At 38.2% G+C, this 26996-nt stretch overlaps 1 protein-coding gene across 2 annotated transcripts in view; it reads right to left on the bottom strand.

Annotated features, from left to right (window-relative positions):
- The window catches only part of LOC111247800 (solute carrier family 41 member 1-like), a 45492-nt gene that overhangs the window by 17289 nt on the left and 1207 nt on the right, over positions 1–26996 (bottom strand). For both annotated transcript variants that reach the window (XM_086983610.1, XM_022799204.2), the window contains exons 2-4: positions 17085–17313; positions 6019–6198; positions 5180–5474 (exon numbers count right to left, since the gene is read on the bottom strand). In XM_086983610.1, the coding sequence (XP_086839736.1) occupies positions 5180–5474; positions 6019–6198; positions 17085–17313 (704 nt within the window). The remainder of the gene's footprint in view (positions 1–5179; positions 5475–6018; positions 6199–17084; positions 17314–26996) is intronic.

Raw genomic sequence — 26996 nt, 5'->3', positions numbered from 1 at the left:
TTAAGCTCGGTTAAAGAATTACTGTTATAGCTACATTCAACCATACCACCCTTTCAATACGCGGATCATGTTATTCCCGCTAATCTTACCAGTTTTGCTTAATCTACCTAAATCTAAAAACTCAACTCACCTAGTTTTTCTTGATCTATTTTTATGTAACCACTCGTAAGCGACAAATGTTAAGATACCAACAATTTTAACTTTATCCAAACAACCTTTGCTGTCGCAATCCTCACAGTCCAATATGGAACGCTTAATAGGCGAACTGTAACTCATTCGGCGCGATATACACTAAACTTTATTCTCTTTTAATTTTTCCAAAACTTGTAAATCGGATACGCTTGTAAATGATTTTCTTGCTAGCAACCATGAAGTCAGATTGTTCTGATTTGACAAATGGGCAACATTTTCTGAGAATTAAGCGGTAAATTTTTCTTCCACTTATAAATCTATTATGTGATTTCGCAGCATTGTCTTGTACTGTATGAAGAAGAAAAATATGCTTTTTTATGCTTATTTTGCTTAGTGTTTGAGCGTTTTTCTCCGGCAATAAGAAATCTAGAAAGCATTAGTCGAGAATAGTAACAACTATAATTAGTGCCCGTTACTCTAAGGGACATTAGAAAAAAATGCCTTAGTCGTCTTTAATTTATTATCAACTGATGCTTGTGCGTGCCGCGTGCCCTTGCGACTGTCACCTTATGTCAGAATTACCCAGACGGCAAACAAAACTGTATTTGCACACACATAAATCTCGAGATTTACTCAAATGCCTCATACTCTCTGTTTATTGCGGTTTTGTTTGCTTCCTCTCTAGTTATTGATATAATGACTTACTAAATTAGCTCTGTCTATTCTGAGTTATTTTTTTTTTTGCTCTACATGCCCTTACGAAAGTTTTGTTAAGTCTCTATCAACTCGTTGACCTTGACCATCAGTAGTCATTAATCATGAACGCACTGTGATATTACACACTGTTGTAGTCTTCATCCCAGATTGTGAAATACATGAGAAGGATCTGAATAGACAGCAATATTTTTTAAATCAGAGGATTAATATTATATTAAATTTGTTTCCAAAATAATATCTGAAGATTTTGCTGACGAAGTGATGTACGGTGTTCAAATAAACCTTTGTTTGTTTCTAGATCGGTCTTTTAAATTTTTTATTGGTTTTTGCCTTTTACTTTTCAATCCAACGGTTTCTTTCGATTCTACGCACAGCTGAGTCGGAAAGAGGGGTAAAATTGCTTGATAGTTTTTGCAAGAAAGTCACGTAAATTTGTACAAAGTTGTTAATTGTTCTTGAATTCATCAAAACTCGGACCTTCGTAAGCTACGCATTCCAATTTTTTGACGTAAATATTTGACGTTTATAATGTAAGCATGTCTAAAATGTTTAGCTGTCTTTCCTATGCCGATGCTCTTAGTGCTTATTTTAGTTGTGTAACCACCATCAGGCAGAGATACGAAGTACCGAAAACAGGCTGGTGTGTCTACCACGAACATCTAAAAAAACATACTTTATATTGCTCTTAAGTATGGTCTCAAAAGCATGTTCAGGCAACTGAACAAACACTGCATTTGATTTCTGTGCGAAATGAAAGCGGAGATTCACTGTAGTGTATCAAGAAATAGTACAACCAGGCCTCTAATAGTTGACCTGCATAAATAGATATCGAATTGGTTTTAGTTATTAATTATGTTTAAACCTTGTGATAATAACAACAGGAGCGGGCTTGCCGTAAGGTCATTGGAAATCAACGAAAAAAAAAGAGCATGCAGGCATCGTATTATCTGGAAAATATTGATGTCTGCATTGACTGCAAAAATGTAAAAAAAAGACGCATTTGACAAGGTACTGGAGTAAAGTAGATTAAATAAAGAGAACTCAAAACATATATGATACCTCCGATACATTGAACCTATGATCACTTCCAACATGCTCGGGGAATTAAATTACAATGATTTAAGTAGATAAGTAGCCTTTGCTGTAGCTCTTTTAAAATGTTTCTTGGTGTTTACTTCTCAGTTGTCCCTCTTCTGTGACCAGTCTTCGCCCTATTCACTTGATTTTAGTATTTTCCTCCCCACCTACAACAACGTGCTCTGAGAACATCCTTTACTGATGTATCGTTTGACAGTCTGCGTACAAATAATCGATCAGTCTAGTGCCACTACTGAACCGATTTTAACAACAGAAAGTCGTAACAAGCATGCGCTGCGGTTCTGTCGGACGATACGGTAGTAAAATTTGAAAAGCAAACGACTGGGTTCGAAATGCCACGTTTGCTTTGTACTATAAACAGATAAGTTTCGAATTTTAGTTTTGTCGCTCGAGAGCCGCGGGCTTCGCCCCGTGCCTGCTTTGGCCGTTCGACTACACCTTTTGAGCAATGAAGACAAAAATGAGAACCGCAAATTCGTGTGGGCCGTGGCAACTATGAACAAGCCTCTCGGCGACAGCTTTTGCCCCCTAGGGGCAATTCAGTGAGACAACCTACGGAACAGCTCGCAAACTTCGCCCTGCACACATTTGATTACTTTGTTCGTTTAGTGAAGACAGCCAAGCAAATCTGTCAAGCAATCCTTTGTCATTTAGGAAAGAAGATCAACCTTAGCTAGCTGTTTTATATTATACTAAAATGTAACCCTATTTTTTCTCTGTTGAGCACTTATCCTGTATAATTTCACGGGGCAGCCGTGTAGTCTGTTAAGCAGTTCCCTCCGGTAGGAGCTGTTTTCAAGCTCAAAAAATTATTCATAGATAGATCGAGAATCACGTATCTAGTTTTAGGTTTATAATATAGGTAAATAACCCGTTAGAAGCTGGGTGCGTCTACCTGTTACCTTTTAGTTTTGGCGTCGAAAGTAGGCGTCCTTACAGTAGGGTTGTCCTCTATTATCCTGGAATCAGTTTGGACAAGAGGCGCTGCTTCAAATACATAATAAGTAATCATTATTGGGTAGAACGAATTGAAGAAGGTCAACTAGTTAATGAGGTGTTCAATAAGTTTTTAGAATGGGCACTTTTTTATAAAATATTTCATGCGCCGCTCTAACTGTTAGTGAACCATCCTACAAACAAAAAGTTGAACATGACTTCCTTAAAAGTTTTCTGTCGGGACCGTTTACTGTAGAGATATCGGGCGATATTTTACAGAAAATATAACGGAAAAGCCCAAAGTCGACAGCCTCTTTACAAGAGGACCAACGCTAAGGTTAGCGAATTTCAAAAGTTGTTCCTCCATTGTTATCAATCACCGTTAATTACACAGACAGCATCGAAACAAGCTCGCTTGAACATCGAAGAGTGATCACGTCCGGAACGACCCAGTGCAACAATTATTACAAAAAACGGATTAGAAAGTCACGAAGTACATCTCCTAAAAAGCCAAATGAAAGTTGAAGTGGGATCACAGGGAGGTGGAAACACAGATGGTAAAAATTTAGGTATGAAGAGATTGATTGAAATAATTGCTTTCCAGTTAATTATCGAAATCTCCTTATCTTTTTCAAGCGCTTAACCAATGCCACAAAAGTAATATCCGTTACACTGTATTATCCTAGGCAATTCTGTTGTGTTTTAAAACACTTATTAAGTAATCTAGGATTGGGGCAAACACATCAAATGTCAGTCTCCTCAGTTTGATTTTCGGAAAGATGGAAGCGCGCTTAGGTTGGCTATCATGTCAGAACAATCCTTGGTGCGGTGGTCCTAGGCTTGTGCTTAGCTAGAGTGGTTCTCAGGCGAAATCACAAGTATAATAATCTTTCCTAATGTTCATAAATTTATGGTAAACACATCGATTAGATTACATCTTAAAAAATAACAGCCCCAGTATTTCAAGTCCTTTCCTTTGCCTTTTTCATCGTAGTCGACACACTTGCAATTTGAATAGAAGTCACTTGGTTGAAGGTCACGAATATGAAAATGCCCAGCTTTCATGTTTTTGTTTAAATAATTCAAATTTTCATCTGAACTTAAGACCTAAGTCACGTTTTGTACCCAGATCAGATGTCATGACATGCCGTCAGCTGTTAAAATTTTCGTGTAAAAATGTTCTTAATAAATTTCAGTTGCTTGACTGGTTGTTTATAATCGTCAGGGATTCTGTGCCTTTAATTTTCCTCGCTCTGAAAACGCTTCCATAAGTTTCCGGTACTTCCGTTCTAAGACTAATATATTTTTTGGATCGCCTTGGAGTTGACTTGTGGCTCGAAGGGCACGAAGTAGTTCTTGAATCAACTTCAGTTTAGGATCTTCTTAAAATTGCCTACTACGTTATTTTGGGGAACATAAGTTTATGCCATTAATAATAATTAAATGCAGCTGCAAACTCTGGCCATTTCTTCCGCTCTTATCCCATTTACCCAAACTGCGCTGGAGGAAACGCTTGGTAATGTGCCTGTGAGACATTTGTATTTCATTTTGCTAATGCCATAGTAAAGCTTGAACTATCTCCCGCATTAAGAAATATTATGCCCTGCACTGTCCAAACTTGAAGCGGCCCATTTCTTTGCTGGTTGGTTTGTCCAGGATTTTTTTAAATATATAAATTGTTGCACGATTTACGTTCATCGTACAGTCGCATCATTTACTAACTTAACGAAAACTGCCTGTTTGTTTGTCTCATTCACTGAAACTCCATACTAAGCAAATATATAAAATACTAATATATCACACTTTTTATCTACAGATGCGGTGATAGTTGTTTATGTATAGATTATGGCTGATTGTGCCATGATGTCGTGTGACATAGTGTTAAATATACGTAAAACTCCATGTTTTCCTGATCTCGAACCTTTCTTGCAAATTAAGCGTTTGGATTTCCTTGTCGGTCTTGAATAGACACCATCCAAATTAAAATATTCACAGAAGAGTTTTGTATAATGGTTATTTATACAGAATTGCATGCTTTCTACTATTCTTACTTGTTTGTCATCTTTCTGTGAAATAAGGAAGCAATAAAATACTTCTGAAACTTACTGTGCGTTTTCATACCATGGAACCATACTACCAATTTCCCCCCGAGTAAATGATACACAAAGTATGTCATACGTGAGAAGGATGTTCGAAAAAAGTGCGATCATAGATTTAAAGTCTGATCATATGCACTTTGACCATCATATTATTAAATTGGTGAAATAATAGAAAAAGTATATTTAATCATACTAACTAGCTCCAGTATAGAGTACATCTCCAGAACCAGCAAGTAACGCAAGCGTTGTGATGTCGCCCAGTGAAGCGGCTATCGGAATAGATACGTTGTCGGGATTGATACTAAGTTTCTTAGAGGAAATTATTATTACGGACATCACAGCTCCTAGAACTAGCGAGGCCACGGAGGCCGTAATGAGCGCAGATGCAGTCAGAAGAAGACTGTGGTCGAGTCTTACTGGCTGTTGACCTTGGATCACTCCCATGGCAATGGCAAATAGTGACGCCAAAAATGCTACCACTGTCGCCTGACACTGCAAAATGAGGAAAAATGATACATTAAAATATTTTTACAATTTTCGCCCTCAAAGAAAAGACTATTCTCGACAGAACTATGGTTAGATGAAAACCCATGTTGTTGTCATTGGATACCTGATTCTAAGTGATCATATTTGCTTCATTAATTATTACACTTCATACAAGCTAGAAAACACGAAAAAAAAAAGATTTTACCGTATCTATATATATATATATATCAACAAAATAACAATAAAGCTGTTAGCTTTAATCAATGGTGCCTTAGAAAACAAGGACCAGCTAGTTATGGAGAAGGTGCTAACAAAACTACTGTAACAGATAAGAAGTCTGTAAAATTCATTTCCATGGGCTTTACTTGACTACATTGATAATAATTCGGACTACTGCGCAAAAGATAATTAATTGCAACAAGCACTTTGCAATCCCAACATTACTCATTATGTCATATCATACCTATCAATTACGATAAAGAGCACAGTATATGTATGTGCTAAACAATTTTGACCAAAAAAAGAACAAAATCTTATTACTTTGTTATACCTGAGTTAATGCTAGGTTTCCCGAAATGAGGATCCACTGTTCTTTCAGAGTGTCCATTCGTCCTGTGTTCATCTCGGTTGACATCCTTGCCGCCATAGTCATTTCAAGATTGCCTTTAAGTCCGAGGAGGGCTGGGACAAGAATTATAAAAGTGCTTACCTCTCGAAACACTTTCCACAACTGCAAGGAAATAGGTGATGTAATGTTTTACGGGTATGAATGTTACCCAGTGCCGTTATATGGTGGATGATAAATACACCATGATGATTTAATGAAACGCTTTGGAAGTCAATATGATTGGACGGCAAAGCTTCAATGGTGTTAGCATGATCTTGCCGTGCCGTAGAAATCCCGACTACTGACTTATACAGTCGATTACAAACACATTAATGTAATTTATGTCGTTCAATAGCGTACATATTACAGAATAACTAAGCCGTGACATTTTACTTTTGTTTTTCATGCATTCATTTGTCTGCTACGTTTAATAATAATGACGCTAATAATTGTGATTCTGTGTTGAATTAACGGTTATAACTAAGGCTCAGCAGATTTATTCTGGCACACCTCTGACTCCGATTCGCGAATAGACACTCCAAGTAGAAGCAACTATTAAACTAAATAAAAAATAAACAAACATCATGTTGTAGAGAGAAATATTTCCAACACCCTGCCCTCTTCCAAAAGTGACTTGCTGTTAACCATCGTCGAACAGTGGACAAGTCTCGGACGTCGCGGAAATGTGCCGGATTGCAAAGGGCTTTGAAACGCCGACGACGCATATGTACACACTTATATATAGTACTCTCTTTTTCATTGCCGGTTTGAGAATCCTCGTTGGTCGTGGCCTGGCACCAGGCAGGTTGAAGTAAGTCCATATATAACGGGCACACTCGCCTTGTGGCTTTTCGCTTTGCCGGAACAAATCGATGGAAACATGGTTTTTCTATGTCTATCAGCTGGCTTTTGACCGAGTGTGCAACGATTGTGAGTGGACGAAATCGATACTTAGTCTGACGGAACCTACTGGAAGCGAATTGGGAAGTATGGTTGTCGGCGATCAGCACCTCTAAATTACGGTTGTTAAGGAAAAGCCTTTGAAGAGCGGATTGGTGATTGACGACGAAAGGCTCCCATCTTTGAAAAGGCACTTTTGCATGCTAGATGAGAACTCGCGACAGTTAAAAAAAAAGCTACAGCGCATCGGCTGCACCTCAGCCAAAGAGCCAATTTTTTACGATGTGCGTGTTAAACAGGACAGACATAAAGTCCCTCGTTTTGAGGGTCCTCTCCCGAACAGGTAGACTGTTGCGCAATTTACCCAGTCGTGTAAGGTCCGCATTGACTTTAGTCAAGGACTTATTCTCAAGTTCTGCATCGAGTCGATGTTGTGTGACTAAAAGAGAAAACACGTGTTACATAGTGAACTGCGAAGTTGATCGGCGCTTCAATACAAGATCTTACTCTAGCAAGATGATAGTCGATCGTTAGGAACGATAAACCGCTCGTATTAACGAATATACTTAAAAACGGGCGCCGATACATGGATGAAGTGAATCGTCTACACCTGTGAATGTAAACAATAAATTTTTTGCACTTTAAAGGTCAATACCAAATCTTCCTTTCCAATCTGTGCGTAGGCTTGTCGAATTGGTGGTCAACATACAGCTTGCGTGCTGGATGACTTGTTAAATACCATACGCCAATTGGTGAAAAATTAAGGTACCGAATCCTTCGTGTTTGTCGCGACACTGATGGGCGATTTTCGAATGAAATTGGGTAAATATCATCGATTCTCGCATGTCAGGGTCTTTTTTGCTTCGCAGTATGTCCACTTATAATCGATCAGCTAGTGAATTGTCCATGGCTCTTGAGTGAACGCTTTAGTAGAACCACAACCTCAGGCGGAAGACCCATCCTCCGTTGAGCTTCGTATGGATTTTATCCGTGGTCAGCAATAAATGCTGTTGCTGCATCAGGGTGTCGCAAGTTCGCGCAGAGACGGATTGCTCCAGTTTCTTCTTGCTAACGATAACTAAAACCACGAGGTTAGGGTGATTTACGGGTGAGAGAACTTCTATTGGGGTGAAGCTCCATAACTTTTTCATTCAGCTAGGAAGTGCGTACAAGGTTATGGTTTGTGTTTTCCAAAAGGCTATTTCGGCGCTTCCCTTGAGTCTTCCGCTGGTTCTCGTTGTCTTACAGAATTCAAAGAACAAATAGATGTTTTGTTAGCTGTTCTATTTACTGGAACGAAACAGGCTTCAGTGGTAAACGATTTACTTTCTTCCAGGTTAACTGGTAAACAATTATTATATTAGCCTATGTATGGTGTTGTATATGGAAGCTATGGAAAACACGATGTGCTGGCTGTCGCGTTGCCAACATCTGTCGAAACTGCCAATGCGCCGGCTACATCAGCCTTATATCCATTTATCTCCTAGCATTAGAAAGAAAAAGACGCTGCAGCACACGAGTTTCCACTCGTTTCCCAGATACTGCACTGAATACAAACTTTCGTAAAATGGCTGGAAGTATTGGTACAAATTTCCAGTCATTAATTGAAGGCGAAAACAAAAATCATACGCCAACATTAAAATACCTTGATGGCAAATTCGGCTAAAGCACAAACGATTTCAGCAAAGGCTGAAGCAGTGTGTTATATATCCCTTCTAATGATGTCGACAAAGTTTAACTGAAACTAAGTTGGCAGAGATAATGCAAGGCATCGCCAAAGAATCGCTAAACGGCAACAACAATCGTCAGCTTTGACAGGAGTTTAAAAAATTTTTAAAAAAAAGACGGTTTAAAAAAATAACAATCTGTCGCGCTAGTCTCGTCCTGACCAGCGGCACATATATAAATACAAAAGGAGATATATGCATAGACGTCAAGGAGAAGGTAGAATGTAAAGAGCGGTTCTCCTCAGCTAAGTCAAACTTCTTGATGAAGTCACACGTCATCTATCGAGGTACTAGCCTGGGCTCGAAAACTGGTAAAGAATAAACAAACCTGAATGAATTGGCAGTGCCTAGCCTTTGCTTAAAACAGGATACGTCGCGTTCATGCTTTGATATCACTGACTGCTGGCGAAAACGAAACTAAGAAAACCTGGTAAGAAAAGCAGTATGAGCAGTCTGATCTGAAATAGAACGCATCCAGGAAATAAAACTCTGCAGCAATAGCATCAGAGTAGTCCCTTGATGGAGAAAATGTTAGTGTAAATTGGACTGAGAAGACGATACCTAAGATCGTAACAATAGATCTTGTCCCAAAGAGGTTTATTGCGAGTGACACATCACATAATGTAGATATTATATTGGTGTTTCTACAGAATAAATTCATAGAATTCATGGAAGAGCTGGTTGGCTTGTCCGCATACTTAGCCAAGTGGGCGAGATTGATAGTTTGTTCATACCACACCGAAATGGCGAAGGTTTATCGGACGTAAGAGGATAACAAAGAAGGTCCCTAGCTATGAGCTCAGAGACCACAACACTAATTTCTAGTTAGAGAAAGAAACATCTTTTTATTTTAAGTATGAAGCCTGCTGAGAGTGGATGATGTTGGATCCGGGGAGTCTTGAGGAAACGAGGGAAAGTGAACGGTTGCAATACGCAGGAATACAAAATGACAACAAAAATAAAACTGAGCTACATCAATGTGTCTTGGAACGCACTATAAAATTTGCTTGAGCAAAACGGTGTAGTCCAAGAGCATTCTTAACCATATACAGACCGAAAATTTGGAGGCTGTAAAAAGTTGTGTGGATAATTGATGAAGGAAAACGAATAAACAATAAAGAGCAGACGTTTCCAAAAAAAGGACAAATCGTAAAACGGCGAAAAAGACAAAAACCTCGTCATAATTCGCATTTCACGATAAATGTGTGTCGTCATCATCGCTATGAGGGGCGGTATAACAAAATACGAATTGCAAATCGTGTCCTCAGGTTGTCATTTCTTTCACAATTTAATCTGCAACAGAGCGGAGTAATGTCTTTATGAACACATCGATAATCTTTTCTACAGAGGTAATTATATCGCATAACGGATTTATCGACCTAAATGGAGACTACACTGAGACCAAAGTACAACTCACCTGAAACGCAGGTTTTTATATTCATTGTGAACTATTAATGACCAACTTAGATCAAACGTAAATTTCAGTGAGTCAAAAAATAGCAGTATATTCCGCAAATTACCTTTTTGGCAGTACCAATCGTTTCTAAACACTTTTCTTTTCTTACTTTGCTAGTGGGTGTGTATCTACTCACTTCATAATAAACCCTTTGAACGAATGATCTTCACATAAGGAACGTATGTCACAACAATGTCCAATAGAGCGCAGTCTCCAAGTAAAGGCTGTAACGTTCTGCGTTCGCGATTGTCTCAAGTCATGATTAGCCTAAGATTCGAGGCGAATGATTGAACTGATCAAATTAATTGTTTGATCACACAATTTAAGTGATATGAGAAGGCGGCATCAAGGATAATCAAGATTTACACGGAATTATGAAGAGGGATTTCATGATCGTTAATATATTACATGCTTCAAATGGGTGATCGCTCACAAAATAAATTAACGAAATCAATCTTCATTGAGTACCGAGGTCACAGCGTCCAACGATAGCCAAAGCATCCGCTTCGTAAACGTGTTAGATACGCGCAAACTAGGTAACGTAAAGTGTTTAAGAGAAGCACTTCATCAACAAGCGCGATGAGCCTCCAAATTGTCCACTATCTGAGTGTAGTCATGTCCATATGGACATAAAAAAACAAAGAATGTTGATACTATATCGAGATAGCAAAGGGAAGGTTGTGAATTTCACAAAGGACTAAAGATCATGTATTGCGTTTATAGTTATGGCTCGACATAACGAGGTTTTTAAGGTTTAAACTTGTGTGCTTTAGGAATTTCTCTTCTACCTTAATATATTCTCTACGTCCATCTAGATACATTTATTATGGCCACTGCTTTTACTTCAATGAATAATCATAATGCGCCGTATTTGGCAGATAGATAGTACTAGAATTCAGGCTTTAGGCAAACATAACTATTCGCTAGGCTAACGTGTATGATACGGCGTTTTTAGAAAATAAGTATTATAAATTAACAGGCATCTATCATATTTGATTATTTACGGCCAGTTGCTAAAGTTAATTAATTATACCATATGATATAGCGTCAACTTGAAGCAAGTCCATTGTCAAGTAGCTCCAGAAGCGCCGAGTACAGTAGTGCAAATATCAATTACTCGTCGTATACGATTTTAGAGATGTTCGATATCGTACGTTTTACCCGTTTTGCCGTTTCCTATACGGGAAGTGCCGAACTCCAAAAACGAATCTGGTTTTTAGTGAAGAAATAAGCATTTTCAAAATCAATTTTATTTTGTTTCTTATCGCACAGATAAAAAAACTGAGCCATATACGTCACACAGTCGTATATGGTTCGATTTTTTAAACTTGAAACACTGCCTAAGGGTCGTTTTGTGAGTTAAAAGTTCGTTTTGAATTTGAAGTATGCGGCTTATTCTGTTTGGACATGTAAAGTCGATAAGGGACGTCTGAAGGCACAGAAAGCTAACCCGTAAGTTGGTGGAATGGAAGGACTATGTTTATGTGACTAACAACGGTCAGCTTCAGATATAATTTAATCAAGGGTTAGAAGCCTCGGTGCCCTATGACCTGGGTAAAGAACACAGAAAAGCAGGGCTTTTCACTATCTCTTAGTATCTATCTCGCCACCAGCAAAACACGCGGTCAAAATGATATCTAGACAAGATCGACGCGGTGATAGAAAATGGTGCCTTGCATAAACACGAAACAGAGGAAACAATGGGTGGTTTCGCAAGGTGCGCTTCAGGCCAGAATTGGCCTAGGTTTTCATCTGAAAGAAAATCAAATCTACATTTGCAGGATGTAAGACACTGGGGAATGCTGAGGAAAACAAGACAGTCGACAAGGATCTGCATATAACACATCTGGATCAATGACCAAGGTTATCAAAAATCGACAGATTATAAAAGGTCACTCTTCTCCATGGCAATGCCGAACCGCACATAGCAAAACTCATTTAAGCCGTCCTGCAAGAGCCTGAATTGGAGGTTCTTTGCATTTCCTAAATTCTTCACCCTCGCGTCAAGTAATTGCTATACTTTTCTATCACAGACAAATAAGACTCATAGTAGCACTTACGTTTGAAGTTTGAAACTAGCTGGGCAAGTTTTTCAATATGAGGCCTAAGAATTATTGGAAAGACGAAGTAAATAAATAAGGTCATGGAGAAATTTGTTATTAGAGTTTGGATAAAGAGCTGAATAGCTGATAAAAGACACATAATTTTTTGGTTAATCGCGTCTCTTACTTACGCTTCATTGCTTCATTGGCGTGTTATCAAATCAGATCTTTTTTATCATGAATTCATTTCATTAACAGCATACAAACGCCTCTGTAGGTGCTTGGGCCACTACAGTGACTGAAGTGACCTTTTTTTCGTAAATTTAAACATTGCATAAGCGATTTTCCCGTCCGTCTTCCAACGAAGTATCCTGTCTCCTGATTTGCGTTAATATGTTCTAGATGGAAACCACTTGCCATTTAAATTACCTTTACGCCTAAAAAATTACATTCTTAGAACAATTCTAATATATAAGAAACAAAATATATTTGGGCATCAGGTCAGGGGTAAAATATTCGTTACATATTACTGACTCTTAAGTCTTTTTCTTTAAACAAAGTACAGTTTGAGAAAAACCTGGAAATAGAGTAACTTCCGAGGTATACGATTCAAAATATCTGCGTGACGTTCAGCTGACTTGAACAAAGCTAGTATCAGAAAAAAAAATACTGGGAAGAGAGCTTTCATGACTTTATTTTTTTCCACCTCAGCCAGATTTATTTTTATCGCTTTTATCCTGTTTGCCTTTCCCCAAGCGACGTTCCTTTGTATCCTACAGTACCTGTTTTAGGTACCACCACCTTTTAATACTTATGATGGTAATATTGCAGTTGTTTCTTGGGGTTAGACCATGAATAAATGCCATTAATGTGTAGGTGATATCAACGGTTTGGCGACAAATGAAAAATCCTTAAAGGCAGTCCTTGTTGTAGACCGTTCTAGGCAAGTACTAACTAAAACATCGAAAAAGCAAAAGAAGTCCTTCTGGGGATTAGCCAAATTGCTGCTAGGAAGCTTGCACAAGAGTTAGATGTTTTACACTAGCTATGTTAGGCACTTGGAACCAGGAAGGTTCACATAAAAATTCGAACGATTACAAAACTTCAACGCATTCAAAATTGGGCGGGATTTCCTCCTACGTGTTGTTTAGGTGACGAAACTTGATATTCGAGTATGCGTGGAAATAAGTTAAATAGATGAAAACTGCAGAAAGTAAAAGTGATAAAACAAGCTTTTTTTAACCGTCTTGACTATTAGTGAGTGGCAATATATGAATATATGTTAAGCGGTTTAGCAGTCACTAAAGTGTACTATGAAAAAGTTTTGAGAAAATTGTACAATTCCATGCCTTAAAACAGGTCTCAGATCCGAGCAGCAAGTCGCGACTTCCTCATGCCAATAAAGCACCGGTTTAAAAGACGTTACTCATATGACATTTTTCCAAACCTCTGTGTGCACCAAATTGGGCTTTTTTCAATTTCTTTCCTTTTCAAGGTTCGAGAAACACTTGCAAGGCCTTGAGACGATTGAAGTGATTCAAAGAAAAGCTAGAGCAGACGCTCTCACGATAAAAGAAAAGACAATGGCACACGTGCATTTTGTCTGGCGCAGGCTACTTCGAAGGATTTGAATTTGGACAACTATGGTATATACAGTTGCTGTACGACCTGATTCTCTAGAAATACTTAAGGAATTTCCAACAATTTTTGCAAAAATTGCCATTGTATCTCTCACTCGCAAAAATGCGAAATATCTAACACTAACACGAAAATCGAATTTTACGCCTATGTTGCAGATTGCAAATTGCTCAGTAGTCTGCAACTTATGGAGCCTAGACCAACGCGATCACTGAAAGGTATAAACATGACAACGGTACCTCTGTTTCAATAGTATACTAAAAGTACCCGCATCTTTCGCTAATTTTATCATTGATTGAATTTATCCCCATATTTCGGCACAGGGACAACAATGAATACCCTGCAACACAATATAGTTTGAACACAAGTTTCCGCGTCGTCTTTGGCATCGTTAGTTGCGCTACAGATTTGTCGGACACAACACCGAACGGCCTGAAAAAAAATATTCCTTTTTCTTCCGTTTTATTTTCTTAATATATGTTTAAGCAACTCCTGGGAAAAGTACTTATTCAGTTAACTCAATCTCACCTCAAGACAAAACTTTACCAACTTCGAAAAATTAGATTCAAGCGACGCTCAATTTCAATCGAATAGCAAACAGGATAGATTCCCAGGCTTAGCTCAAATGCTACCCCTCTACTTATTTCTTCAATGAAAGAGAGAGAAAATGGCACAAAAATTCAATGAAATACATCAATTAGCGAATATGATCTTGTAAAAACTACTGTCATTCTCCCTTTCCAATAGGGCGATTTTTTTTTGTAATTGACGTGTCTTTGTTCAATAAATATTATGTACTACGTGAAAATAAGCAAAATGTACAAAGTACTACGTACATGTATTTCTACAAAATACTATGCACAACACAACATACCGAATTTGTGCGTCCGTTTGGGTAATAGGCTTAAAATAATGACGTTTCGACGTCGTAATTTGGCTACTCATATCCGCAATTACTTATTCGCATTAGAAATCTGTTATATAATCATTAACACGCGAAATAAATTCTGTGAGTGTGTATCACGTGAGTTTGAGTTTCGTGAAACTTATTGTAACAGTAACGCCTAAATAATCCAAAGAAATTAATTTCTCACTTCGCATTTTGTACACATGCAGACCTGTCTGATAAATTCTAAATAATTATTTATAAAATTTGTATTGGTGTCTCCAGGAACAGAGATACGAGTTTTTGCATAATTAGAAATATCGACGCTTGATATGCTTTACGCCTCACCGCTTTAACGTCACTGACTGATAATGATGATCTACATAGCCAATAAAGTAGAGAAACAGGTATAAATAGCTCATTAAGCAATACAACAAATATAAAGAGCACGTCAGTGTTTTCTCCTTAGCTGGATTCTGGAGTAGTCTGGGGAAGTCAAAGGTGCTCAGTGCTCTAGTGTCTCTGTCTTCCGTTCATTGCCCAGATATTCCACAACGACTGTAGTAAACGAACTAGCCATGTTGATCAAAAGGTAATTTTTGCATAGTATCGTAGTGCTCGTCACAATATTCTACATTGGGTTTCCAAAAGCATTTAGGCACTTTGAATCTGTTATTGCTTAATTTTACTAGCAAGCTATTACACATAACTCGAACGTTTTATTTTCTACAAGCCTATTTGTATCGTTTTCTCTGGCAATTTCGCTTGAAAAAATGAAGTTACCGAAGTTTAATCGATGCTTGTTTCATTTCATAAAATAAGATTGTATTGTTTAAAATATATGTTTTTGGTCTTTAATTAAACTTTACTTTTCACTTTTTATTCTTGTAGACTTTTATGATAAGTTTAAATTTTGCGTTACTTAATGTGAAAACTGTTAACCATTTACTTCATCGTAATGCTATTGTGCAGTGAATGATATTTTGCTCCGACATCAGACGCCAAAAATCAATGATCGAAATGCATTTTGGATACCTACCTTATTTGGCCTTTCTCTGAGAAAAATAAAGCTTTTGAGTTAGGCCGATATATCTGTGTGCGAGTGTACAGTAAGAATTTAAGAGGACTGGTCAGAGGGAATTTGCTACAATTTTTGGGGGAAAGGTTCCCGTTTTCCAGTGGGCTACCCGAGATTGATAAAGACCTCGGGTGCTAAAGAACTCTTAAATAAGCCGACAGGCTAAACTTCTAACTTTCGATAACCGTCAAAAATCATAGGTGTGCAGAATTCTATCAGCAATTAACAGTTTAAAAGCTCAATTGAATGAATGGCTCCTCATATACATTCACCATTTGACAAGGTACTGGCTAGCGCGCAATCACAGCGGCAGGTTTCTATGCAAAACTGTTACTGGGAATGAGAAGTAAAAAGGATGGGTAGTTCAGAGGGATACATCTAAAGTTAAAGTTAAGTCATACCTCCATCCTTAACAGGCCATGATTTACGTTTGGTGTAAACAGTTTATACATTTAGGAATACCTGTCGGAAAATGTGGGGAAAAAAGTGGGAAATGACGGTCAAACAGTATCCCGGTTCCATCGAGTACGACGAAAGCTATGTAATAGAGGGAACCCAACGCAAAGTCAAAGTCATGTTTTCACGCGACAATGGCAGGTCACTTATGGAAAAAGTGAGTACCGCGGCAAGAGTCTGAATGGGAGGTTTTCCGTGATAATTGTATTACCCGATTATATTTTTTCGATTAACGGCAACTGAAATTCGTAACCGTACATTTGGCAGTTAAGGGGGTCTCGAAACTTAACTGTACAATTTCTTCAAAACCGTGCTCAAAGGTTCCTAGCGAGAAGTAAAAAATCAATTGCTTGCGAGATCGAAGGAGGCCTTGGAGAGTGACGGAGAATACATAATGAATTCATTTGTTGCTAGCATTTCGGTGAAACGATGCGTTTTTTTATGAGCTAAAAAATTTTTTTTATCCCTGTACCAACTTAATACGTACATACGTCGCATTAAAAAAAAAACTAGCTTAATCGTATTTGTTGTTTACAGAACTTGTTGTTCAATAATTTTCCTGTTATCAAGACTGCGGGAAGTGAAACATTCTAGTTGGTGTATTCATAGCACATAATAGTTAGAGGAGTATAAACATTATCAACAATAAGCCCTACAACGAAATATGGTGTGGATCTTATTTCTCTATCTCGTTTAGCAGGCTCCAAATTTCGTTTCAAGCTTTTTTACGATTTTTTTTATACGAAATCGACGTTAATTTATTTGTAAGCTCCACCTTATTATCCTCGAGTTTTCAATGCTCTATAGAAACGCGAGGTAAACTTACCAGTACGTGATGTAGTAATACACCCGCAGCTACCATTCCAAGTCCAGCGGCGAAGAACGGAATTGCAATCTGAATAGCGGTAGCTCGACCTCCTTCTTCAAACTGCATCTCTTTTGTTTCTGCTTCGTCAATTGTTGTACGCCGTATCGTCTGACGTCCATTAAGCAGATTTATGTTGAGGGAGTGTTTTCTTAGCAGCGCGTTAGCATCTGGAACGAGTGAGTGCCGCCTGTAATAATAATAATAATAATGATCAGGTACCAGATCCAGAAGACACGTCATCACTGTGTACGTAAACTTACTTTCTGCAACAAAACTTCGCTCATGGCATACAGCTTATCGTAGTAGCGTACCAAGTATAAGGTTAATTTCACTCTACTTTAAAATCGGTTTCTGCTTGTTAGTTGTGTGCGTTGCGCTGGAGTGGTTATCGATAAATAGTCATCGGACTCGGCTAGCTCATTAGATAGAAAAACAAAACCTAATTAAAATTCTTTGATTGAGTTTATTTTTATCTTCCCTAGACTCAAAGGAAAGACTCTCCTCTACTATACCCAGTATACTATGAGAATTTTAGGCTAGATAGGACTCTACACAAATCCATACTAGCAAGTCCCAGTTTCGGCTCATTTTAAGTCACGTCAAAGAACGATACAAAAAGAATCGTGACATCGTTGGAAATTACGTGGTATCAGTAAAAGTTGTACTTCATATACAAACAATTTGACCGGGAATTCAATGAAACTTAGTGATAGTGATTCTGCTCGGAATCACAATCGGAATGATCATCACAAATCCTTCTATTCAAGTGAAGCGTAGTGGTATGAACAAACGGAAATAGTAGGTTCTACGCAAGTACGTTTAAGTTAAAAGTTATAAAGGTATTCATAAAAGCTAAAATTGTACAGTTTTCATAACTCTTGTTTAGAGCCGCGTTTACGCCTGTATTGAAGGGGGGGGGGGCGACAATCACAGATGCGTCAAAGCCCAAGAAGCACTTGGTACTGACCAATCTACAAAAAAATCAAGAAAAACATATATTTATAAGCCGCCTTGTATACTCAGACCAATGGTTGCAATGCCTGCAGAGGGATTTAAAGGGCTACTGAACTTGTTTTCTGCTCTTAGCAATGCTTTTTATTGTTATTTTCATGATATTATGCAAATCTTTTAGAGTGCTGGCTTTTTTCCTCAATGACCTTGATATCCATTCAGCATCCTAAATTGTTTTTAATTACCATCTCCTCAATATATGGGGTAATCGCGCTTGTAAACGTACACCAGGTATATGCATGAATGTTCTCTATAATCCTCTAAATTCTCACGTTCGCTGCGAGTATTCTCAGTTTGGATCGCTATTTCTCCGGTGGAATCTCAGACTCCTGCTGCTAATGGTACTATTACAGCTTAGGTGCCTCCAGGTCTAAGGCAAATGCCCAATAGGAAAACTGTTAAGTTCCATTATAAAAAGCGAAAAAAAACTGGCTGAACACTGAAGTAAAGCCAGCTCGATTGGCATAAAGAAGGGGAAATTTCGAACAAGGAAACACTAATATATATCTATATATATATATATATATATATATATATATATATATATATATACAACAAATGCAAAATGGAGGTTTTAAAACTGTTAAGAGGCGTTTTCAAGTTCAAATTGGATTTAGTCGGCTTGGAACAGCTGTATCAGAGTCAATGAATCGTTCTCGGCTAAGATTGTAGCGAATTGATTAAGTATGACCTCAACACCAAGGATGGTTTGGACGTCCTAGTCAGAAAATAACAACGATTAATAAAGGCGTAAATACCTGTCACGTACATGTTTTCGCTTTTTAAGAAATATCAGCTTTCAAATCCAGATGAGTTGCGATGCAGACAACGTCCATTGTTTTTTCTCTCTATTTTTTGTCGTATTTCTAGTTAAAAAAAATGTAGTAAAACTTCTCAACTGACCCATATAAATATTCGAACTCAAACAGAACGGAACAGTTAATTTATCATCTTTCTGATTTGACACAACAGGGGCGTATCTAACACACTTTTTTTACACTTTTCTAACACACAAATTGAAATTATCGGTAAGAATTATTGCCATCATCATAGAAATAAGTCAGAGAAGCAGATTAAGTCAATGACAGCACGTTGTGTTCTCTCAGGACGTTAGCACTAGTTGCTACCGGTCTTTTTGGCAGGCTTACAGAGAAAGCCTTCGTTACAGCTCCGCTCAATCTCTCAACCTGTTTACGAACAAACGAAACGTACTTCCGCACGTAAAAACAGCACTCTCATTTCGACTTCCAGTTGCAATCCAAGAAATGGATACACGTTCTTTCACACCCGAGGCAAAACAAGTAATCATAATTGCGCTATGATTTAGTTTTCGCATGGGAATTATTTATTATTGTTGTTGTTGTTGTTTTTTTTGTTGTTATTATTCAATGAAATATATTCAAGAGAGAACAGTCGTGCTTTAACTTATAAGGTACTGGCTTAATATCGATATCATGGTAGCAAACCAGACGAACATGTCTATAGGCTTTATTTCAGTGGGAGCATTATATATAATCGTGCAAACCATAGTAGATTTGTCCTAATGTAAGGACATATGTTTTTGGAGACATTTACCTTAAACTCATAGTAGTCCACAAACGTGTTTATTTCCATTAGATCAGAATATATACTTCACATATAACTAAGCCATGTTAATCTGGCGATCTGTGTTGATCATGCTGTCAGGACCCCTTCAGGTTTTTGCCATTACTGTTGTTGCCTTGGCCCCGAAATGATCTGTTTTGCAATGAGCTCTTTCCAGTATTTCGGATTAAGCCTTACAAACCCTCTCCGCAACCGTGCTTCCGCATTTTAGACACTAGATGACAAATAAACTTTATGTCGAAATGCATGACCATCTTCTTATGGCAAGTAAATCAAGGGTGTTTTATCGACTGTTTTTGCTGTAGATTCCGCAGCTACCACTTTGAATTCCTTTCTATTAAATTGTGCGTCAGAATCGGCAAACACACGGCAAGACTTTCGATGACACTAGTGAAAGGTCAAGAACACTACTCAAAACATTACTTTAAAACACCGCTACACTCAGTTCGCAATGGCGTGTGCCCAAAGTTCCACTTACAAGCTAACGATAACCTGGGGCGTTACGTTGCATAGTCGTTAAGCAGGCGTCGCGGAGCACTCGGGCAACCTTGGAAAAAAAGCTTTTTATTTGCGCTTAATTATCGGTCTCTACTCTCTCTCTATTTATTAGATCACCCCGGATATAAAGCATGAGCTATTACTACGGGGATTATCTAAGGGTAACTGGGTCCATTTCAGTCTTCTTTTGAAACCTACGAAGAGTAAGCTTACATCGTGTAGTGTCATCCCGGATGTTAACTACTACGTGCCATGTTTCTATCTACTGACTGTTGGTTATCCGGTCCGTTGCATCAGTGAGATACGGACCCACAGTGGCTGTGTCTCCTATGGACAAAAATACGAGCAAGGCGTGATGTTCGCAGCAGTAGTTATAACCAACGTCATTGCCTGCGTCCTATTGTTATAGTTATGGCCGTTGTCATTACCTTGCAAGTGTTGTTTCATGCGTGAGAGTCACTACTTTTTTCAGACAATCATGGTCGCCACCGCACCAAGTGGGATAAAAAGCCAAAAAAAAATTTGTTCACTCTTATCTCGAAATGAACTCATTCCAGGACTAGGCTGACGCTGTATACAGAATTTCACAGTAAGAACCTATTACAGCAGCGGTAACTCAGTTTACGAAAAGAACCAACCTGGCCATTCCTCGAATGCTAGCTTGTCGGACAACACACGGTTACGACACACAGCTTGTTCTGGCATTCCGTTGGTGTCTTTGAACAACAGAATTCACGTTCTGATCGTCTGGCTCTTTTGAAGGGCAGCTTAATACAGCTTTGCCTTGCAAACCTCCTACGTTCCCTCAACTACGTAAATCTGCGTTCCCTCAACTTGCTTTCTTTGTACAATCACGACTGGTGACTTTCAATAGCCTAAATATTGATTAGTGTTTTCAACACGTCATTTACATCAAACCATTGCTAGCCTACTGTTTTGCAGCCAGGAGAAAATGGACTTCTGTGGCAGGCAGGAACGAGTTCTCAACAACCATTCATTTCGCAGTTAATGCTCGCTTGTATGCTTGTTCTCACAATTTAATAAAAGATACTTATCAAAAAAAAGTTATTTTTATATATCAACCTATTTTAATCAGTAACTAAATAACCATTTTCTATAGACGTAAGATTTCACAAATAATTTTCCAATAAACTACTCAATCGCGTGTTCAGGCACGGACGCTTACAAAAGTCCCTAAAACAAATGTCTTTTGTACTTTTTCAATGCGAAGGCCCAGTTTTTTAGAAACTTAACAACCACACAAAACAGAGCAGAAATCATAAATTATTTTAAAATAAAGTCACTACAGAATATATTAATACGTATATTCATAAACGGGTTTATGTAAGGGTACTAATCTCGCTACTCGCTGTAGGGACTGGTTGGTATCACAAAAGAATAACCGGGCTAAATTGGAGCTCGATGGTTCCTTCCATCATTCATAAAGAGATATTTCCTGCGCTGCCAGCTGCTGTGTTCTAGACAAGCAGATTAAAAAAATGCATCAAAGTAACAAAGGTAACTATTGACATTAGAAAATTATGTTTTATAAAAGATTAGCCTACGTTTCACACACTTGGACTTTATGCAATAGGTAATTATAACCTTTGTAAAACCTTAAAATGTTGTAGATATGCATCTATGAGAAGTTATGAGAGAATTAAGAAACTTGAATTTTGGTTATAGTGGTTCTAGAGATGGTTTGAGTCAAACTATAAGGCTTTATGAGATTTGCTTTCTTTAATACTTGTGCGTTTTCCACATACTAAGCAAAACTAGGTAGAATGTATAAGTAGGGTGTCATTAGCACGTCCAACCTTTTTTGCAGCTTTGCCATATTTGTTTACGTTTAAACAAAATACGCGCTCTGCCTGCCTTTAAGTTTGGCTTGAATACATCTATCAACTAAAATGTTCTGCTTCTAAATGAAGTATAGCTTTGGATTAAAACGCTTTTACAGATAACATTTGTTTATTTCATTTCGTCAATTAAATTAAAAACAATCATGCCGAACGACAACAATGATGATGAATATCTGCTTAATATTCCCGATACTTCTCCTTCAAGCGAAACTTCACAAAAATCTCTACAAATAAAATACAAAATAAAGACGATCAAACCTTTGCTCCAATTGTTTTTTAGAGATGCTTGAACCTTTTGGCATACTACGCCTGCTCGCTCTTCGTTAAGAGACCAGGCCTCTATAAAGGCATTTATCCGTGTAATCCTATTAAACTAAACGTTCTTCTCTAAATATGCATATGTACCTTATACTTCAAACTGCTCTGAATGAGAAATGCTTCAGTTGCTATTTAAACTGGTTACGTGCCTTTTATACCTGAAATTGAGACAGTTCAAACCTAGGCTGTGTTTTCGTAGAAGCGGTCCCACTGTAGTCATGCAGTAGCAACACGTCTGCTTATTAGACCTGAGGTCATATGAGGAGTGGTTCAGGGTTCGCTCACATACTTCGTTTCGTTATAAATGTCTTACTCACGCGTAAAAGCGAACGTAAAGTTCAAAACAATTATTTTGCATGAGTAGCCCATTTATAAAGCATTTTAACGTAAAATCAATTACAGATTATAACTCAAGTTGTATAAACTCGATTAGACGCATACAATCCAAATCATATTAATGGTCCTATGTTCAAAGGTGAGTAAATAAAATTTGATTGATTGCACTTGCACCTATTTAAATATAGCGGTTATGCATCATGCATCATTGGTGGAGTCCGAACCAGCGGCCCCTGCTTTTTGCAGTCAGAGGATGAGCCATCAAGTTACCGCCCCGACATTTACACTGTTAAATTCATACTGCTGTTAATATAAATTAAACTAGGGGTATCTGGTAGCATTGGGTAATACTATTTCATGTATACTGTACATAAGCATGTGTCTCAAACTAATCCTGTTCCAACTTTTCGTCATTTCTTGTCAACACCACCATAAAATGCACAATATACGCTTCAGATTCACATTATATCTAACACAGCTTAAAATAGGGAACAGCTAGATTTTTGATTTTATCAAGCTTACTGCAAAGAACACCGCAGATGTTTATTTAGTCAAGATATATATATACTGACTGATTTATAAGGTCAAGATAGTCGGAAAAACGAACGTTAAGATTTTATAAAGAATACAGTGAAAAAATAATCAGGGCAGAGGTCTCCGTATTCGAAATGCTACGTTCCCTAGAGCAGCTTTGGTCGAACAAGAGACAAGACCGAATATGATCTGCAATAAACACTTGAATAGTGCGGCTGATACATTTTCCTGCTGTTAATTTAATTACTGTTTGTGTCGTGGGCGCCTGTTCACGAATTACGGTGATGTCCTGCTAAACGCCATGCTCAAGAGAAGAAGTGATCCGTATGTTTAAGAAGGTCGATCCTGTGAAAAAACTGCTGCTACTGTATTCTTGTCGATTTGATCACACAGGGTCTTGACGAGGTTTCCGGAAGCTAGTTCCTGTATCTCGATTAAACAGCCCCTATTTCGTGCGGGATTCTCTACCCTTACGGCATGTGACATACTATTTTAGAAGGCATATTGTATCTGTCATTGATTAAAATAAGCACTCCACGCCCTATTTGTAGATTTTAAATCAGCATATGATATGGCGCCCCAAGGCATGCTTTTAGTAAAGCTTGCACTACGTAGAGTGTTTCAGAACGTGCTACATCTAATCAGGGCGATTCTACAAAAAGGCTTGCTTACCATAAATGATAGTAACGTAACTCAAACCGTTCGTCCAATCCACAAGCGTAACACAGGACTAATTTCAGTCCATTGCTTTTCTCTTTGTCACGGAATGATTTGTCTGTCCTTCCCTGTTTATGATATAGCGGAATACGTAAAATAATGCTTCAAGCAGACGATGTTGTCAGGTTAATGTTTAGCAAACTCTTTTAAGACTCGTTGTGCGTGGATTATCGACATGGACATGACGGAAATCGTGAGGCTCCATGGAAGACACTTCGCTGCTACCGACACGCTCCATGTGGACCGAATGGCCTTAAAGTATGCGGCCGAATTCAAGTAACTGGATGTGATTGTCGCTACTAACTGCCGAACGGGTGCAAGGCACAATACTGACGAAGTACGTCGAGCGACGGTAACGGGTGTAGGTAAACGAACTTCCTATAGACTTTCCTTGCGAACGGTACTAGATTTGCATTTTTAAATTGCACTGCGTCACTCATTAAGGGAAAAATACGTATATCTGCAAGGCGACACACCGCTGTTTGTAGAGTATTTAAGGGACAGACTCAAATTTCCTACTACGCTTGCCTATTTGGACTTCATAGGTATATGAAGTCCAGTCAAAGATCAAACCCGATTTTTGTAACACAGGGTTAATGACCAATTAGAGCGGGGAGGTAGACGGGCATAATTAACCTACACACAGTACGCGTTTTGTATGTCATGAGTTTCAGCAACTCCTATATAGTACTCTGGTTTCTGATCTGCCAAACGCTACGTCTGTTTATACTAAATGTGGTGGAATATGACTCGGGTATCACTTTGTACTGCTTTCGCGAAGCAGTCTTTTTGATCGGACATGTCAATTTTAATAATTTAAAATTTTAGCCTCACGCACTTATTGAATCACGAAATATTGACTATGGCTTTAATGTACTAATTGCTATTCGGAACATACTGTAACATGGAATTGATTTTTGCGTAGTTCATTTTGTATCGACTTTCCTCGAATTTCTTCGGTAATTTTTGTAAGAAGTGTACTATAATGTAGGCATTCCAGGATAAACAGCTAGTTGGAATTGATTGGAACTTCTAATTTTTTCTTAAGTTATGCTGGGCTGTCTCATAAGATTTGGCAGCGGTTTAAATTTTGGCGTCAAAAAAAATAAAAAGGCCAGATGAGAAAGGAAAAACAATTGTTCACTTTGTATATATTTGTAAGGCTATATTTCGACACTCTTCTGGCGCCGTGTTCGATTCGAGTACATGTTTCAACTTCGAAAGATGCATGTGTCAAAAGTCTATTTAACGTAGACTTTGAAGTTTTATTTTTGAAAATGGGCTAAATGCAACGCAAGCATTTGGCTAGATAGTTTGTAGAAATGGTTTGCTCGTTCTCGAAGTGATACCTCTAGCATCGAGGCGACATCGACAAGGCACATGCAAGCCGATCTTTTGGCTATAAGGACGCTAAAATTCTCGCTATCGTCGATCAGAACCTATACATGAGACTTCGCTAGATTGCACAGAACACAGGAACATCCAAATATACTACTCAAAGACATCTATGCGAGAAATTATCACATCAACTAGGCAAAAATCTGGACTTTTTATGAGTTATTAATTAATAAAGTGTGTTTGCGTAGTCGATCATCTTCCGAAATTGGCTAAGGGTAACCTTTTTCTTGAAAAGATGCTGACGGGAAATGAATTGTGGACAATTTATAATAACGTCACTCGGGGTGGATTGTAATCAAAGCATGGTAGGGCCCCTCAAAGGAGAGCTAAAGTCGTATCCTATACCAAAAAGGTAATACTGTGCATTTGGTAGGATTGCAGGGGAATACTTTCCCAACACTAACCCAATCAAGTACTGTAGCCAACCATCTAAGACAACGTATCCAAGAAATTCGCCAGGTTGTGGCGGATAATAGAAGAGTCGTGTTTTACCAATGACAACGCCAACTCTCACAGGTCTCCACTAATTCGTCAAAAACTGTAGCTTAAAATCGCATGGTTTGCTTAACATGTATTGATATCTTGATTCTGCTCTTTCCGTAGTTCAGTACTTGCAGAGCCCCTTAATGGGGAGAAGTTTGTATCTTTTGAAGTTGTAAAAGATCATGTTGGCTAGGTTATCGCAAATAAACATAAATTTCGAAGAAATTGGTTTGAAACTCTGCTTAGAAATAAGCGAGGGCCATCGCTAATAAAGACCGATATTACATTGATGGAAGCCGTCCGGGTTATATTAGTTGACAGGAAATTCTAGTATTTGATAAACTTCCTCGACTTGCTCGTCTTAGGTGTTTTTGCTCCAAAATCGATGTTGGCAATAAAAAGGCAACCCTCGAATAAACGCTGTACAGAAACACAATAGCTTTTTCGGAGCTTGTTTACTAGATAAACTTAATATTAAAACCTTGTTAATTTAAATGTAAACCCCGACAGGTTGCGACCGATAAAAATTGTATAGAAAAATTTAGATAACGAATACGAATAGAACAATCCTTAGGAAACATACGCTGTAATTTGATGGCTACAGCATTTATTCTACGTTTATATCGTTGACCGTAAGATATCTATCAATTTGCTCCTATCTACTAGCTGGTAAAAAAAATTTTCAATAACTTTTAAGTTGCGCACCGTTAGCAGACAATAAATTTGACGAATATGTACTGGGTCGTTGGCTATCTGATACTGGCTTAGCAAATACGTGCGGTGAGCTCTCAATACAATTTGCGCAATTGTTAAAGATGATGACTTTGCTTGGAGCACATCGTCGCCGTAAGCAACATAGTAAAACAGACCACAACGTCCGCCAGAGACCGGTCAGGCAAAAGCAGAGCGGTGATTCAGAGAGAGCGACTTCGGTGGTACTGTCGAATAGCTTCGGGCGAGAAGCCAATGCCCACGCTCGCGGTGAAAATCAGAACGTTTTCTATTACAGGGTATTAATAAAAAAACGGTAGGTCAGTGCTACCATTATACATCTCAGATATCTAAAGAGGATGGGTGGCGCGACAATCAACAACATACGAGGATTTGA

This window comes from Varroa destructor, unplaced genomic scaffold, assembly GCF_002443255.2.
Source record: "Varroa destructor unplaced genomic scaffold, Vdes_3.0 BEIS01000003.1, whole genome shotgun sequence".
In the NCBI taxonomy this organism is placed as follows: domain Eukaryota; kingdom Metazoa; phylum Arthropoda; class Arachnida; order Mesostigmata; family Varroidae; genus Varroa; species Varroa destructor.
This window is presented reverse-complemented; position numbering and strand designations above follow the sequence as displayed.